Source organism: Schistocerca serialis, chromosome 5 (assembly GCF_023864345.2).
Source record: "Schistocerca serialis cubense isolate TAMUIC-IGC-003099 chromosome 5, iqSchSeri2.2, whole genome shotgun sequence".
In the NCBI taxonomy this organism is placed as follows: Eukaryota; Metazoa; Arthropoda; class Insecta; order Orthoptera; family Acrididae; genus Schistocerca; species Schistocerca serialis.
In genome coordinates this window covers 626,638,207-626,655,331 of record NC_064642.1, presented here as the reverse complement: position 1 = coordinate 626,655,331, position 17,125 = coordinate 626,638,207, and the positions used below count along the sequence as shown (strand labels likewise).

Genomic DNA, 17,125 nt, shown 5'->3' with positions numbered 1-17,125 from the left:
AAGAGCAAACATGTTAATACAGTTTCTTTAAAAGCTCTGACACAATAATATGAACGGTGACGACATATTAGATGAATGAAGTACGATTAAGAAATAGAAGGGCTCCTAGTTTGCTTTCAAGTCGTGAACGAATTAAAAGATAAAGCCTTCCTAATTGAACAGTAAAAATGTCAGAATATTTTATAAGGTTCATTATTCCGACAATTGTATGTACCTTTTACTGTTTTATGGCAGAGTTTAAGATCAAAAATAACCGATATCTTGGTCAGATGCATCGCAGTACAAAATGGAAATATACTATAACTCCCAAGGGATTGCCGGCCGGGGTGGCCGAGCGGTTCTAGGCGCTACAGTCTGGAACCGCGCGACCGCTACGGTCGCAGGTTCGAATCCTGCCTCGGGCATGGATGTGTGTGATGTCGTTAGGTTAGTTAGGTTTAAGTAGTTTTAAGTTCTAGGCGACTGATGACCTCAGAAGTTAAGTCCCATAGTGCTCAGAGCCATTTGAACAAGCCAAGGGATTCTGAAATTTCACAAAAAAGATTACTTGCAATTAATCACGCGGAACGTGTCACAGTTTTTCGAGACGGTTTTTTGGAAGATTATTTCACTAGAGCTTGTGAATAGACGTCACTACGCTCTTGATAAATGAATACTATTGAAATATTTCTGTTGCATACACTATACTGATGGCCACAGCAATGTACACTCATGCTCATAAATTAAGGTTAATGCTGATACATGATGAAACAACGCTCTGGTGGGCTGTTTGCGGGATTAAATCACCTCGGGGTATGACCATGTCCCCGAATTTGACCTGCGGTCGTCGCACGGTGGCGCTGGCAGCAGTCCACAAACGCAGAGGTGTGTTGGTGCATGTCAGAGTAAGGTGCAGCGAGTAAGTGTGCAGACGTTTTCAGACGTGCTAATGGTGACTGTGTGTTGGAATGGCTCAAACAACACATATTGATGACGTTATGAGGGGTAGAATACTAGGGCGACTGGAGGCTGGTCAAACACAGCAGGTAATAGCACGGGCCCTCCATATGCCACAAAGTGTAATCTCAAGATTATGGCAACGATTTCAGCAGACAGAAAACGTGTCCAGGTGCTACAGTACCGAACGTCCACAGTGTACAACACCACAAGGAGACCGATATCTCACCATCAGTGGCCGCAGACGGCCACGGAGTACTGCAAGTAGACTTGCTCGGGACCTTACCGCAGCCACTGTAACAGCTGTCTCCAGACACACAGTCTACAGACGACTGAACACACATGGTTTATTCGCGCGGAGACCTGCGAGGTGCATTCCACTGACCCCTGGTCAACGGAGAGCCCACAAAGACTGGTGTCAAGAACACAGTACATGGTCATCGGAACAGTGGTCCCAGGTTATGTTCATGGACGAGTCCAGGTATAGTCTGAACAGTGATTCTCACCGGGTTTTCATCTGGCGTGAACCAGGAACGAGATACCAACCCCTTAATGTTCTTGAAAGGGACTTGTATGGAGGTCGTGGTTTGATGGTGTGGGGTGGGATTATGATTGGTGCAAGCACACTCCTACATGTCTTTGACAGAGGAACTGTAACACGCCAGGTGTATCGGGACGTTATTTTGCACCAGTATGTCCGCCTTTTCAGGGGTGCAGTGCGTCCTACCTTCCTCATGATGGACGATAACGCACGGCCCCACCGAGCACGTCTGGGATGTTCTCGGTCGACGTATCGCTGCACGTCTTCAACCCCCTAGGACACTTCAGAAGCTCCTACAGGCACTGGTGCAACAATGGGAGGCTATACCCCAGAAGCTGCTCTACCACCTGACCCAGAGTGTGCCAACCTGTTGTACGGCGTGTGTACGTGTGCATGGTGATCATATCCCATGTTGATGTCAGGGTACATGCGCAGGAAACAGTGGCGTTTTGTAGCACATGTGTTTCGGGACGGTTTTCTCAACTTATCACCAATACCGTGGACTTACAGATCTGTATCGTGTGTGTTCCCTATGTGCCTATGCTATTAGCGCCAGTTTTGTGTAGTGCCACGTTGTGTGGCACCACATTCTGCAATTATCCTTAATTTATGAGCATGAGTGTACGTGGCAGACAGAGGAAAATTAGAAATAGCGTAATATATTTGAGAAATGTTGGTATTTTACTACGTATGTTAATGATTTCGAATATGTGAGGAAGCGCGTCTAGAAAGGGAGTAGACATTCCTCTACCTTAAAAGCATAGCAACGTTATTCCGGACACCAGTTACGTACACAGAACATAAAGGCTTTACTGACTAACGTTCCGGTCACCAAGCTCCTACCGGCGTCGCGCTGTCCACTAATGAACCTATTTTAAAGTACTTCCGTGCCGCTGAAGGCGCCACCGAAAGCTGGAGATGTCTCAGGGCCATAAATACGGCGGGGCAAGCCGGGGCGGTACGCTTTCGCTGTCACAGACGCTTAGCGCACAACTCGAGCGGCGGAACCAGTACGGCTGCGGTAATATTCAGTTAGGTCAGCGGCATTTCAGGTTTCCAGCTTGACGTCAGACGCGCCGCTTGGCGTAAGCTCAATGAGTCCTGCTCCGTGACGTAAAAACCGGTTTTATTACAGTACGCGCCGCATCTACAACGTCTGTTGTGACTCTTAAAGACACTTCGAATTTTTTTCTGAGATATCCATTAATCAGTACATTGAACGTCAATGCTTATTACTAATTTGCATGTCCTTTGCTATACATGACAGTGAGGATGTAACGTGTCACATACACTGAATATTATACAACATATTCAGAAAATATTTTTCCCCCCACTTTGCAGTCTATTCAGCCCTCTTAGTAGTTCTTCTAATGATTGTCAACAGTAATTCAGAAGAATGCTAATTGTGTGTTTTTTTTCTTGTTTCTTAGGATAACCGATGGTATAGTGTCGTAACTTTTAGCTCCCCGATTGCCAGAGGAGGTTGTGGGCAGGGAGCAGAGGAAGGAAATTTAGCACTAACAACAATGCAGCAACAGCCCGTGAGGGGGTTGAGGGGGGGGGGGGCGAAGAATTTAGAAATCCCCGCCGGCCTTCCGCAGTGCAGGCACCTTAACCTGGCCTTCACGTTTCCGTGAAAACAGATATCCTGTAAGGAAATAAATACGTCTTAAATGCTGTTTGTAATCGAAACGGAAATCGTCTTATGTACTGATATGTTTAAAAAAATCCTCATTGCAACAGTTACGTATACTTATTACAAGGAAAATGAACCGCACGAATTAGAGGAAAGTACAAAAGACGGTAACACAATAGACAACAGTGGCTACCTCACAAAGTACTGTCAGTTTGGTAAAGTTGGCTGCATGCCAAAAATAAATTACTATCAGCAGAAGTTAACATGCTGTACATGGTCGTGAAATAAGTCAGTACCTGACGACAGTATTTCAGGATTGATAGTGTTCTGTAAGTAAGACTGTATCAGAAACAGAGCATTCCAGCCATATTAATTGTCGTTTTCAGTGGTGTCCCTAAATTGGTCAGACGAATGCTAGAATGGCTCCTTAAACAGAGCAGAAATATTTCCTCTAACGTCCTTCTCTAATGAAGCTATGTACATACAGATAACGACAAAGATTAATACTGACTTTTTATTTTCAACAATCAATAGTACTATTTAATGGCATACGAGGAACAGATGACGAACACCAGACGTAAGTTTTCCCTTAGCCGTTAATACAATAGTCAGATGACCATTCTCAGGTACCTTACAAAATGACCGCTCACAAACCAAATATATCTTTCGCACGCGGACTCAGATTTTTTCTGATGGATTCTGGTATCGTTAGTTCTATTAGTAGAGTTCCAATCGCTGATCGAGGAGATCCAGCTTCGAACAGCATGGTGCGGTGTTCCAGTTGGACGCCAAAGGACGTCACTCACTTGGCTTCTCCGTCGAATCACTTAAGGAACAAAGAAGCAATAAAATCGACTCGCTGTTTTTCCTTTTACCCATGTGCGTTCTGGTGCTCCATATAAGCGAATTAATGCAGCTGCCCATCAGAAGGAATTTTCTGTGTCTTGTATGCTGCTTGGTAAGACTTCTTGATTGCGCTGGAAAGACTGTGATGCTCATTTTAGTCCATGCTTGTGACACACAAACCGGTCTGAAAGTAAAATAATCAATGATGATGGTTGGTATGCACTTAGATCATTCAGGTAGTTATTGTTTCATAACCACTTATTTTGACTTTCCTTTCGGAAGTGGCAGCTTCCTGTGACTGGCAACACTGAACAACTAACTGAGATAAGGATTCATATTGTGACATATTGCTTGCAGTAAATAAACTATTGTTGGATTGGATTTCTTTTCGTATTTCAAAGTTCAAAACAAAACAAAGGAGGCACGATACCAAGACAAAGACAAAGGCAGTACGTTTCGAAATACAATCGTTTCCAACAGTTATAAAATGATGACAAACACAAAAAACAATAAAGAAGACACGAAAGCTAATTGAAATAGTCATACTTTGCAGGAAAACAATCATTGCTTCAGTTTGTTTGCTCTTATAGCTAAGTTGTTAGTCTCCTATAAATCGAAGATGTCTACAGTGCTACAGACTAACAACTGTAGCTGTAAGAGCGATGGAAGGTGGAGGTGGTTAACAGTTTGTCATTCTGTCGTAGATAAATAACAACAATAATTTTTTGTAAACATCATTTTGGAATAAGTGAAGTTCAAATAGGGGGCCGAGTTCTACGTATTTATTGTTGTATATTCAAAGAAATAGATAAGAAATCCTAGCTGATGTTCACCGTAGGTAATATCATCGCGCAAAAAGCTTCGTGCATCTCAGGCGACCAGCTGCATGCTTTCTTCCAGCCGCTCGGCACAGGAAAGAGTGTTTGTAGTGATGCAGTACACACATCAACATGACAAAGGCCAAAACAAAGGAGAACCGCTCTCTCTCTAGTCATGAATTAGCAGAAGAATTCTGTCCCAAGAGTCATATAGTTGGAAGCAACTACAAGAAAGGCTAGTCAGGACAGCTTAAAAAACAACTCCAGTAACAAATCCGAATAAACATCCAATGTGGTCCTGCGAATGTGATGTAGTTTTCATAGTTTCGATGCTAAGGCAGCTTGCGTGACAGAAATGGAATTCATAGAATAACCAAGATAACAGGCCGAAAATCCTCGCACAAGAACACACGCTGCTAAAACTATCCGTGGGTTAATACGTACTTTCGACAAGAAATAAATAGTACAGATTGAGGAAGACTTCATGAAGTACAGTATCCGAAACTTATATAACACTTTTCACGAAAATCATAGCAAGTGCAATCACCCAAGCCTGTTCTTCAAGGGCCCCGATAGAAAAGTTGCCAATAATAATAACTACCATACCACAGCGAATTATTTCGAATTCTTCCTTCAGCAACTGGCTTCCATCATGATTCATTTACCCCTGAAGAGAAAAAAATTAGACTATCACACACTGACGTAAGAAAATCAAGGCACCAGCGAATGATCGATACTTGCAACCACACAGGGAACTAGCCTATCGATAAAATGGGATAATCCGCAGAATTTTGGAAAATTATAAACTTCCACGTAGCTGGTCATTCGCACTTACAAGACAGCGTAACGCAGCAAATGACTGATATTAGCTTTTGTAATACAGAGAACAGTTATGTACTAACCGCACTTTTGGAAATAGGAAACATTCCACGTTTTGGCCCTAAATGCCCCCATTGGGCCCGTCCGAGCGCCGTGTCACTCTCCATCAATCACGCCATTGAATGCGGCACGGAGATGCATGTGCTCAGAACACTGGTCTCCCGGTCGTTGTCGGGTTTCTTTAACTCGGAACCGCAGCTACACGCCACGTGTGCGTGCGACAGGCATAACAGCGCACCAGTTCAGTCGAAAGAAATAGAAACACCTTTTCTATCCCCTTACGCTGCCTGTAAGCAGTTATAAGAAATACAAGTTGAGCATTTTAAGGTAGGACTATCCTGTCAGCTCTTCAAAGGATGCGCCAGCAGGTGTTGGTTGCACGATTTGGTTTCTGCAATGTAAGACAGATTGCGCTAATGCTTGGGTACCATCCTAGACAGGTGTTCGTAATTCGTAAGAGATGTCACCATTAACAAGTGCGCAATAGTTGTTGACAAGACTATACTGACGTTTGTAAAGTAAGTGTGTTTGCAACGTACTCGTCGTTACGCGACTTCGAGTACTTTTCCTGAAGACATTTTATCCTCCATGAGGCATGCTGTTGGATTTTTCTTATGTAGTCAGTATTCTTTTCTACATGAAGGTTTAACTCTCTTGGAAATGAAATGTGAAATGATGTATGGCATTGTTGGCTGGGAGGCCCCTTCGGGGGAGTTCGGCCGCCGTATTGCAAGTCCTTTTTATGTGACGCCACATCAGCGACTGGCGATTCAATGATGATGGACACACAACACCCAGTCCCCTGCCAGGAATCGAACCCGAGCCCCTGTGTGGTAGGCGGTAACGCTACCGCTATGCTGCGGAGGCGGACGTTTAATTCTCTTACCAACAATGAACGGCAAAAATGAAAATAGATCAGGAGACTAGGGAGAAAGTAGCGAATTTGGACTGCAATGCCACTAGAGGAAATACAGTACAGCGGATGTGAATAAGTAGACAATTTCCAGAATCGCGTATCGATGGCCATTCGCTCTTTTCTGCGAACATCTCCATATTGCTGGGTAAATTAGATGTAATGAGATTCAAAATCCCTGATAATAATAACAAAAGATGATTTTTTCAAAATCTTTCTCTTGGTATAGCGGGAGAACATCTGACGCAAACATAAGCCTCGATCGCTTCCCAACGACACTGACTGCTTTTTGAATGGGACAGGAGTGAAGGAGCGTAGGTCTGGCAAACGGAAAGATCTATAATTAGTTACATATGTGCCAGGAATAAAGTAACAGAACAAAAATATGTGTGTGCAATGCAGTAAGAACGTTTGCAAGAAAGATAACACCATGGAGCACAAAATGTGCCCAAATGAATGAAGTAGATGGAAGCCGATTACTTAATTAATCATTCATCTCACGTGATTTGTAAACGTTGTACCTTTAATCAAAAGCAGTCAACTGTCTATATAGGACTTCACTCTATCTAGGATACAAAATTTCTCAATGAGAATGATAAATGACCTAATCCACTAATTGTGACCTAAAAGTCGCAAGGTATCTCGACCCATGAAAATTTGAAGTGCGTCCACCGAAATGTTAAGATGTCATACTGCGACTTGCAGTGGAGTGTACGCTGTGACGTCCCATAGTGCTCAGAGCCATTTGTACGCTGTGACGAATATCTCTGACAAGTTCGACACTAAGTTTTAAGTGACACAATACCGTACTTACATTATTTCATCAAAATCACGTGATATACGAGGGTGAGTCAAATGAAAACCTTAGATATTATGTAAATAATATTTATTGTGCAGGAGTGGTACAAAGCTGTATCACTTTCCAACATTATCTCCCTCACGCTCAATGCAAGTCATCCAGCGCTTACAAAGCGCATAAATTCCTTTAGAAAAAAATTCTTTTGGTAGTCCGCGCAACCACTCATGCACCGCGTAGCGTACCTCTTCATCAGAACTGAACTTCTTTCCTCCCATTGAGTCTTTGAGTGGTCCAAACATATGAAAATCACTTGGGGCAAGGTCTGGTGAGTATGGTGGATGAGGAAGACACTCAAAATGCAGGTCTGTGATTGTTGCAACTGTTGTACGGGCTGTGTGGGGCCTTGCATTGTTATGTCGCAAAAGGACACCTGCTGACAGCAATCAACGTCGCTTTGATTTGATTGCAGGCCGCAGATGATTTTTTAGGAGATCTGTGTATGGTGCACTGGTGACAGTGGTCCCTCTAGGCATGTAATGCTCCAAAATGACGCCTTTTTCGTCCCAAAAGAGAGTCAGCATAACCTTCCCTTCTGATGTTTCTGTTCGAAACTTCTTTGGTTTTGGTGATGAGGAATGGCGCCATTCCTTTCTCGCTCTCTTCGTTTCCAGTTGGTGGAAGTGAATCCAAGTTTTGTTCCCAGTAACGATTCTTGCAAGAAAGCCATCACCTTCTCGTTCAAAGCGCCGAAGAAGTTCTTCACAAGCATCAACACGTCGTTCTCTCATTTCAGGAGTCATCTGCCGTGGCACCCATCTTGCAGACACTTTTTGAAACTGGAACACATCATACACAATGTGGTGTGCTGACCCACGACTAATTTGTAAACATGCTGCAATGTCATTCAGTGTCACTCGACGGTTTTGCTTCACTATGGCTTCAACTGCTGCAATGTTCTGTGGAGTCACAACTCGTTGTGCCTGATCTGGACGAGGAGCATCTTTCACTGAAGTCACACCATTTGCGAACTTCCTACTCCATTCGTAGACTTGCTGCTGTGACAAACATGCATCGCCGTACTGAACCTTGATTTTTCGATGAATTTCAATAGGTTTCACACCTTCACTACGCAAAAACCGAACAACAGAACACTGTTCTTCCCTGGTGCAAATCCCAAGTGTGGCGACCAACTTTATACTGATACTGGGACGATATGTGTGCATGTGCACTATATTGCCACCTACAGGCCATTCTGCACGCTGTTTGTAGCACGCTTACCAACTTACAGGATAACGGCGCCAAATTTTAAATTTGTTATTACAAATTTAAGGTTTTCATTTGACTCACCCTCATAAGATCTCTGTACAATAATAATAAAAGATTGTGCAATAACACACCATAAAATACAGTAAGTCTTGCTGGAACTGTTCCAGAACACAATAATAAACGCTTTGGCTGTAAAGTGCTACTACGAGATTGGAAGTTTGGCACAGCAGAGGATGCCGTGGCGGGCGGTATCAAACCACACAGACTTCCCCAGTAAAAGTGTCACTTACTTCTTTTGGAACATAACGAAGGCGTCCTGCTCGAGGTCCGTCAGGTCGATGGTCTTGCCGAGCCGGATGACGTCGGGATGCTTGCGCACCATGAGCCAGCCGATGTGCGAGAAGAAGAAGCCCCTGGTGGCGTTGTGCGGGTCGGCGTCCGTGTCGCTGTACTTATGGTGCTGCCGGTGGTCGCGCACCCAGATGTACAGACAGTTCTGCAAACGCACACACGCGCCCTCAGACTCCGGCTCTGCAGGCCACAAAAGCACTTGCTACATCTAGTAAGCTAAAACTAAACTAGACTCAGCCCGAACAAGACATGAAGGCCCAACGGAGCCGACCGGTCGCCGTGTCATCCTCAGTCCACAGGCATCACTGGATACGGATATGGAGGGGCAAGTGGTCAGCACACCGCTCTCCCGGCAGTATTTCAGTTTACAAGACCGGAACAGCTGCATCTCAGTCAAGTAGCTACTTAGCGTGCCTTACAAGGGCTGAGTGTACCCTGCTTACCAACAGCACTCCGCAGACCGGATGGTCACTCGTCCAAGTGCTACCCCAGCGCAGCGCTCAACTTCGGTGATCTGACGGGAACCGGTGTTACCACTGCTGCAAGGCCCTTGGCGCACATTTAATAAGCAACTTCTGCAATTCTTCTACGTCAGCAAAATTTCTTTGCCGCTCCGAATTTCGCCATGTAGTTGTTCCTCTCTGTAGCCCCAATTTCAAGTGAACCACTCCTGAATACAGGGGCAAATATCACAGCGTCCTCCTTGAATGTTTTTTTTCAGTATGCTTTGCCTGAAGCACTAGCTCATTACCCAGCGTCGCCTGATTGTTTATTTCCATGACACCCCTTTCTCACTCATATCTTGGCAGTAATGTTGAAATATTGGGCGGACTATCACCAACCAGACAAAGATACAGAAGGCGTTTGGATATGACATTACTATGTCATTTTCGTTTGTTTCTCAAGTAATCACCTTCCAAACACTGCCCGCACTCCCACACAAGAGTCTTAGCCAAGTCCTACCCCAGTGTTTCTACAAATTGTAACTGACTAATGGTGGAAATTGTTTCATCCCTAACATCGTGCATTAACAGTGTGTTTGAAAGTATTTGTGATGAAAGTCCAGGGGTGATAGGCCTCGTCATGGGGAACATCTTCTGTTAGAGAGAAAATGTTCACCGACGCTTTCCAGTAACGCTAGGCGTCCTTTAATATTCAAAAGGACTGTTGTTGTTGTGGTCTTCAGTAATGAGACGGTTTGATGCAGCTCTCCCTGCAGCCTACATCCTTTAGAATCTGCTTAGTGTATTCATCTCTTGGCCTCCCTCTACGATTTTTACCCTCCACGCTGCCCTCCAATCCTAAATTGGTGATCCCTCGATGTCTCAGAACATGTCCTACCAACCGATCCCTTCTTCTAGTCAAGTTGAGCCACATGCTCCTCTTCTCCCCAATTCTATTCAGTACCTCCTCATTAGTTATGTGATCTACTCATCTAATCTTCAGCATTCTTCTGTAGCACCACATTTCGAAAGCTTCTATTCTCTTCTTGTCTAAACTATTTATCGTCCACGTTTCATTTCCATACATGGCTACACTCCATACAAATACTTTCAGAAACGACTTCCTGACACTTAAATCTATACTGGATGTTAAAAAATTTTTCTTCTTCAGAAACGCTTTTCTTGCCATTGCCAGTCTACATTTTATATCCTCTCTACTTCGACCATCATCAGTTATTTTGCTACACAAATAGCAAAACTCCTTTACTACTTTAAGTGTCTCATTTCCTAATCTAATTCCCTCAGCATCACCCGATTTAATTCGCCTACATTCCATTATCCTCGTTTTGCTTTTGTTGATGTTCATCTTATACCCTCCTTTCAAGACACTGTCCATTCCGTTCAACTGCTCTTCCAAGTCCTTTGCTGTCTCTGACAGAATTACAATGTCATCGGCGAACCTCAAAGTTTTTATTTCTTCTCCATGGATTTTAATACCTACTCCGAATTTTTCTTTTGTTTCCTTTATTGCTTGCTCAATATACAGATTGAATCGCATCGGGGATAGGCTACAACCATGTTTCACTCCCTTCCCAACCACTGCTTCCCTTTCATGCCCCTCGACTCTTATAACTGCCATCTGCTTTCTGTACAAATTGTAAATAGCCTTTCGCTCCCTGTATTTTACCCCTGCCACCTTCAGAATTTGAAAGAGAGTATTCGAATCAACATTGTCAAAGGCTTACTCTAAGTCTACAAATGCTAGAAACGTAGGTTTGCCTTTAGTTAATCTTTCTTCTAAGATAAGTCATAGGGTCAGAATTCCTCACGTGTTCCAGTGTTTCTACGGAATCCAAACTCATCTTCCCCGAGGTCGGCTTCTATCAGTTTTTCCATTCGTCTGTAAAGAATTCGCGTTAGTATTTTGCAGCTGTGACTTATTACACTGATAATTCGGTAATTTTCACATCTGTCAACACCTGCTTTCTTTGGGATTGGAATCATTATATTGTTCTTGAAGTCTGAGGGAATTTCGCCTGTCTCATACATCTTGCTGGCTAGATGGTAGAGTTTTGTTAGGCCTGGCTCTCCCAAGGCTTCTAATGGAATGTTGTCTACTCTGGGGGCCTTTTTTCGACTCAGGTCTTTCAGCGCTCTATCAAACTCTTCACGCAGTATCATATCTCCCATTTCATCTTCATCTACATCCTCTTCCATTTCCATAATTTTGTCCTCAACTACATCGCCCTTGTATAGGCCCTCTATATATTCCTTCCACCTTTCTGCTTTCCCTTCTTTGCTTAGAACTGGGTCTCCATCTGAGCTCTTCTTATTCATACAAGTGGTTCTTTTTTCTCCAAAGGTTTCTTTAATTTTCCTTTAGGCAGTATCTATCTTACCCCTAGTGAGATAAGCCTCTACATCCTTACATTTGTGCTCTAGCCATCCATGCTTAGTCATTTTGCACTTCCTGTCGATCTCATTTTTGAGACATTTGTATTCCTTTTACCTGCTTCATTTACTGCATTTTTATATTTTCTCCTTTCACCCATTAAATTCAATATTTCTTCTGTAACCCAAAGGTTTCTACCAGCCCTCGTCTTTTTATGTACTCGATCCTCTGCTGCCTTCACTACTTCATCCCTCAAAGCTACCCATTCTTCTTCTACTGTATTTCTTTCCCCCATTCTTGTCAATTGTCCCCTGAAACTCTCGACAACCTCTGGTTCTTTCAGTTTATCCAGGTCCCATCTCCTTAAATTCCCATCTTTTTGCAGTTTCTTCAGTTTTAATCTACAGTTCATAACCAATAGATTGTGGTCAGAGTCCACATCTGCCTCTGGAAATGTCTTACAATTTAAAACCTGGTTCCTAAATCTCGGTCTTACCATTACATAATGTATCTGATACCTTTTAGTATCTCCAGGGTTCTACCATGTAGACAACCTTCTTTCAAGATTCTTGAACCAAGTGTTAGCTATGATTCAGTTATGCTCTGTGCACAATTCTACTAGGCGGCTTCCTTTTTCATTTCTTAGCCCCAGTCCATATTCACCTACTATGTTTCCTTCTCTCCCTTTTCCTACTCTCGAATTCCAGTCACCCATGACTACTAAATTTTCGACTCCCTTCACTACCTGAATAATTTCTTTTATCTCAACATACATTTCATCAATTTCTTCGTCATCTGCAGAATTAGTTGGCATATAAACTTGTACTACTGTAGTAGGCGTGGGCTTCGTGTCTATCTTGGCCACAATAATGCGTTCACTATGCTGTTTGTAGTAGCTTACCCGTACTCCTATTTTTTATTCATTATGATACCTACTCCTGCATTACCCCTATTTGATTTTGTATTTATAACCCTGTATTCACCTGACCAAAAGTCTTGTTCCTCCTGCCACCGAACTTCACTAATTCCCACTATATCTAACGTATCCGTTTCCCTTTTTAAATTTTCTAACCTAACTGCCAGATTAAGGGATCTGACATTCCACGCTCCGATCCGTAGAACGCCAGTTTTCTTTCTCCTTATAACGACGTCCTCTTGAGTAGTCCCCGCCCGGAGATCCGAATGGGGGACTATTTTACCTCCCGAATATTTTACCCAAGAGGGCGCCATCATCATTTAATCATACAGTAAAGCTGCATGCCCTCGGGAAAAATTACGGCTGTATTTTCCCCTTGCTTTAAGCCGTTCGCAGTACCAGAACAGCAAGGCCATTTTGGTTAGTGTTACAAGGCCAGATCTGTCAATCATCCAGACTGTCGCCCCTGCAACTACTGAAAAGGCTGCTGCCCCTCTCCAGGGACCACTCGTTTGTCTGGCCTCTCTACAGATACCCCTCCGTTGTGGTTGCACCTACGGTACGGCTATCTGTATCGTTGAGGCACGCAAGCCTCCCCACCAACGGCAAGGTCCATGATTCATGATGGAGTGAGGGGGGGGGGGCAAAAGGACTAGGAAGACGAAATTTCACCGAACTAGCAGGGTTTACTAACCAGGTATTGAGCTACTAAGATCACCAGTAAACTGATAGTGAGACACAGTGATTTTCAAGAAGGAAATAGTAAGAAAAATTGGTTCTAAGTGAAGAAAGATAGTTTAGAAACGAATCAGGAGCTTGGATTTTGCTCGGCCTACCGCACCTACTGCATGACAGGCAACACAAACTGCATACGAACGCTGCAGAATGTCTACACCGTACTGCCTCTCAGTAAATGGTCAGCAAACACTTTGTCTCTAACAAAAGTTGTCAGCCATGAGGCGATCTATCGCCGTTCGATTTTGTTAAATTTGAAACACCCTTTATACACGAGGTCTGAAAATAAAGTAATGGCAACGCAGTATTTAATAAGCTATCACATACAGCTCCATTACATTTCGTCAGTGTAGTTAACTGCAAAGTCTGTTGCCTTTGGTCAGATGTCGGAAAGTCGTTGGGAACCATTGGCAAGATGTACACTGTTGACTGACAGCGACAAAGCGCCCTACTGCGAGGAGCACATGCAACGTCAGGCTTCGGAGGGGTTTCTTCGCGGAGTCAGATCCAAGTCACAAGAACTCATTTGCGGTGTGTACTGAAGGTGTTGCTAGATTTCCCAGTGACCCGCTGCAATAAGAGTTTGACATTGTTTGCGAAATGAGAACACGACAGGGCGGTCGTCTCGCAACAAACGTGGACGTTTGTGCCGCATATGTCGCTCCAGATGTCGACAGTAGTAGTCACTGTTGCTGATCTGTCCCTCAGGCACAACATGTGTATCAAAAACACCATCTGAGTCGTATGCCACAATCAGCATAAGCTTCACCCGACTGGGTTTCTAATGAAATTTCTACAGACGTCGCTGACCTGGGTGATGTCATTAATTCGACTGACACAGGGCTCGCAAGTTCGTTCCCAAGTCTCATCAAGGAGTGACAGCACGTTGCAGAAATGCGTCGATTTGTTGCGGCATCTCTCAAGATGGATGCCAGTCAGTGATACCAGTACCGTTTCCGTATGTCGGTGAATCGATGTGGAACCCAAAGAGACGTAATTTTTCCTTATGTTAAGACATTTCGCCAGTAAGTGCCACACCGTTTGATCACTTAGCCCAACCTCTACTAGCCGGTTGGGGTGGCCGAGCGGTTCTAGGCGCTACAGTCTGGAACCGCGCGACCGCTACGGTCGCAGGTTCGAATCCTGCCTCGGGCATGGATGTGTGTGATGTCCTTAGGTTAGTTAGGTTTAAGTAGTTCTAAGTTCTAGGGGGCTGATGACCTCAGCAGTTAAGTCCCATAGTGCTCAGAGCCATTTGAACCATTTGAACCAACCTCTACTGTTAATAACTGGCCAGTCCATCGATGGTCTAAGGAAACGAGACCACTCATGTTGACAGCCTGGCTTGAGGAATGAACAGCCGGCCCCCGCGGGGCAAAGCTGGAGTCTCATTCCAACCCGCACGGAACGCCTTGGTCCATCGTGCAATCATCCTATGCTGCAATGCATTCTTGCCACTGGTTCCAAGAAAGTCTAGAGAACATTCTGACACTTCAACGCAAAACAGCAACAACATTCCCAAATGGATGCCCCCCAAGCAACATATCGACTACAGCGCCACCTGATCCTATTTGCGCACGCTCGATCTCCTGCAGGAGGATAGGGATAACGCACCCCTAGCAGTGGGGGTGCGGGTTGCATCTATGTACCTGAGTGGTGATAGGCAGATTGTTAACATCATTCTTCACTCACGGAGGGTCTCGTGCAGATTAGTGTTGAGGTTCAAAAATGGTTCAAGTGGCTCTGAGCACTATGGGACTTATAGGTGGGTAGTTGCACCAATTCTTCAGTTTACCAGTCTGTCTAGATGGAAGACGACGTCAACTTGGTACATTCAACAAGAGTGTAAACAGAAAGCATCCCCCACACGTGTAAACATCTTACCCTCATAATGTAATCTCAGAATAACAGTGAGTTCAGAAAAAACTCAATAGCCACCGTACATGGCGACATTATGAGATTCGCTCTGTACCATGTGTTACACACAGTTAGGATTCTTTGCGGAACATCAGAACGTCATTGGACAGGGGAGTGACAAAGAGAAACTAACGATGTAAGATGCGTAAGTTACAAGCATCCGTTTTATGTCAGTGGGTTGGTGAGACGATTCTGGAATTTACTTTTATAATCGAAAGGGAACACACAATTTGTGTGTCTATTTGATTCTCTTGCGGCGGGTATAGAAGTACTGTCGTTAATGTTATTTAAGGATTTTTCGCATTGCTATCTCTGTGGGACATGGAAGCTACAAGATTCACTCTTTAAGTACTACAATATTCTTGTACGCAAGGCAGTGATGTATTCCGAAGCTTCGTGCCACTTCCCTACAGCAGATGAGAAATTGCATCGTTTATAGGAAATCGAATCTTATTATCTGTGGGCTAATTTTACCTCAGATTCGGTCTGTACCATGTGTTACACACAGTCAGGATTCTTTGCTGAACATCAGAACATGTAATTGCCTTTCTGTCCCTGATTTTTAAGTCTTGAGGGCTTACACTTGCAACAGATTTCCAGTAATTTTTATACGTTTCTGTCATTTCTGAAAAGACACTGATTGTAGTAATGACAGACAACGAACCAAGTATAAATTCCGATTTACAAGCGAAGGCATGTCCTTCGGATTTATCGCGTGAGACTTCGAATATTTGCCTTATCGCCGCGCGGAGTGACCACGCGGTTTTAGGCGCCATGTCACGGATTGCGCGGGCCCTCCCGCCGGAGGTTCGGGTCCTCCCTCGGGCATGGGTGTGTGTGTGTTGTTCTTAGCATAAGTTAGATTAAGTAGTTTGTAAGTCTGGGGACCGATGATCTCAGCAGTTTGGTCCCTTTTGTCTAACCAGTCCTCGAAACCATCTCTTATATTCAAACTCGGTTTTTAATTTTTTATTACATCATAATCAGAGAGCGAAATTTACAATTCACTGTTTTCAAGTCATCTTAACTTCCTGCCTCGGAAAATAAAGGAAACGATTAATCGTAAAGTTCGTACAAAGAACTCCAAATTTCTGTTTCAGAATATGACTTGAATATCTTCCCCCTGAACTATCATATAGCAACAATCATGTATGGCTGTGTTGTGAATTTCCCTTCGACTATTATATTGCATTTTGTGGCACAATAGATTATCATTCATACATTTAAACTGAAGTTCACTTTTAATTAAACTGTTAAACAATACAGAATCAATTTATTCTGGCGAGTGATCTTAATATCTTTAAAAATTTTCTGAGAACCTGTTACTAGATGTCATAAGTAATATTATAAAGTGGTGAGAAGCATTAGTTGTACCGGGCAAATGGGGACTTATATTTTAATGTCGCAAGTTCTGGGAAAGTATAATGCAGCCACATAAGGAACTTCACACAGTAACCAGTGACCAATTTTTAAATACTTCTCCAGTGTCTAGAAGCACTGCTTCGGATCAAAGAAGGAAATCGAAAGAGTTTAAAAACTTTTTGCTAGATTTTTAAACGACAAATTTTTAAACGACAAATTTTTAAACGGGTGTAGTCAGTTCCAGAGATGATCACTCAGCTTTAATGGGAATCGCTGGTGAAATACGAACTACTCGCAAGACACTCGTACATGTATAAAATACCTACCATAACAAAGGGTAGGCAAAATAAAACAGTCCTAGAATATATTTCATGC

The 17,125-nt window shown here is 43.5% G+C and overlaps 1 protein-coding gene across 2 annotated transcripts in view; it reads right to left on the bottom strand.

Annotated features, from left to right (window-relative positions):
* LOC126481037 (acyl-CoA Delta-9 desaturase-like) overlaps positions 1 to 17,125 on the bottom strand; it is a 137,839-nt gene that overhangs the window by 31,882 nt on the left and 88,832 nt on the right. For both annotated transcript variants that reach the window (XM_050104517.1, XM_050104518.1), the window contains exon 4: positions 8,925 to 9,130. In XM_050104517.1, the coding sequence (XP_049960474.1) occupies positions 8,925 to 9,130 (206 nt within the window). The remainder of the gene's footprint in view (positions 1 to 8,924; positions 9,131 to 17,125) is intronic.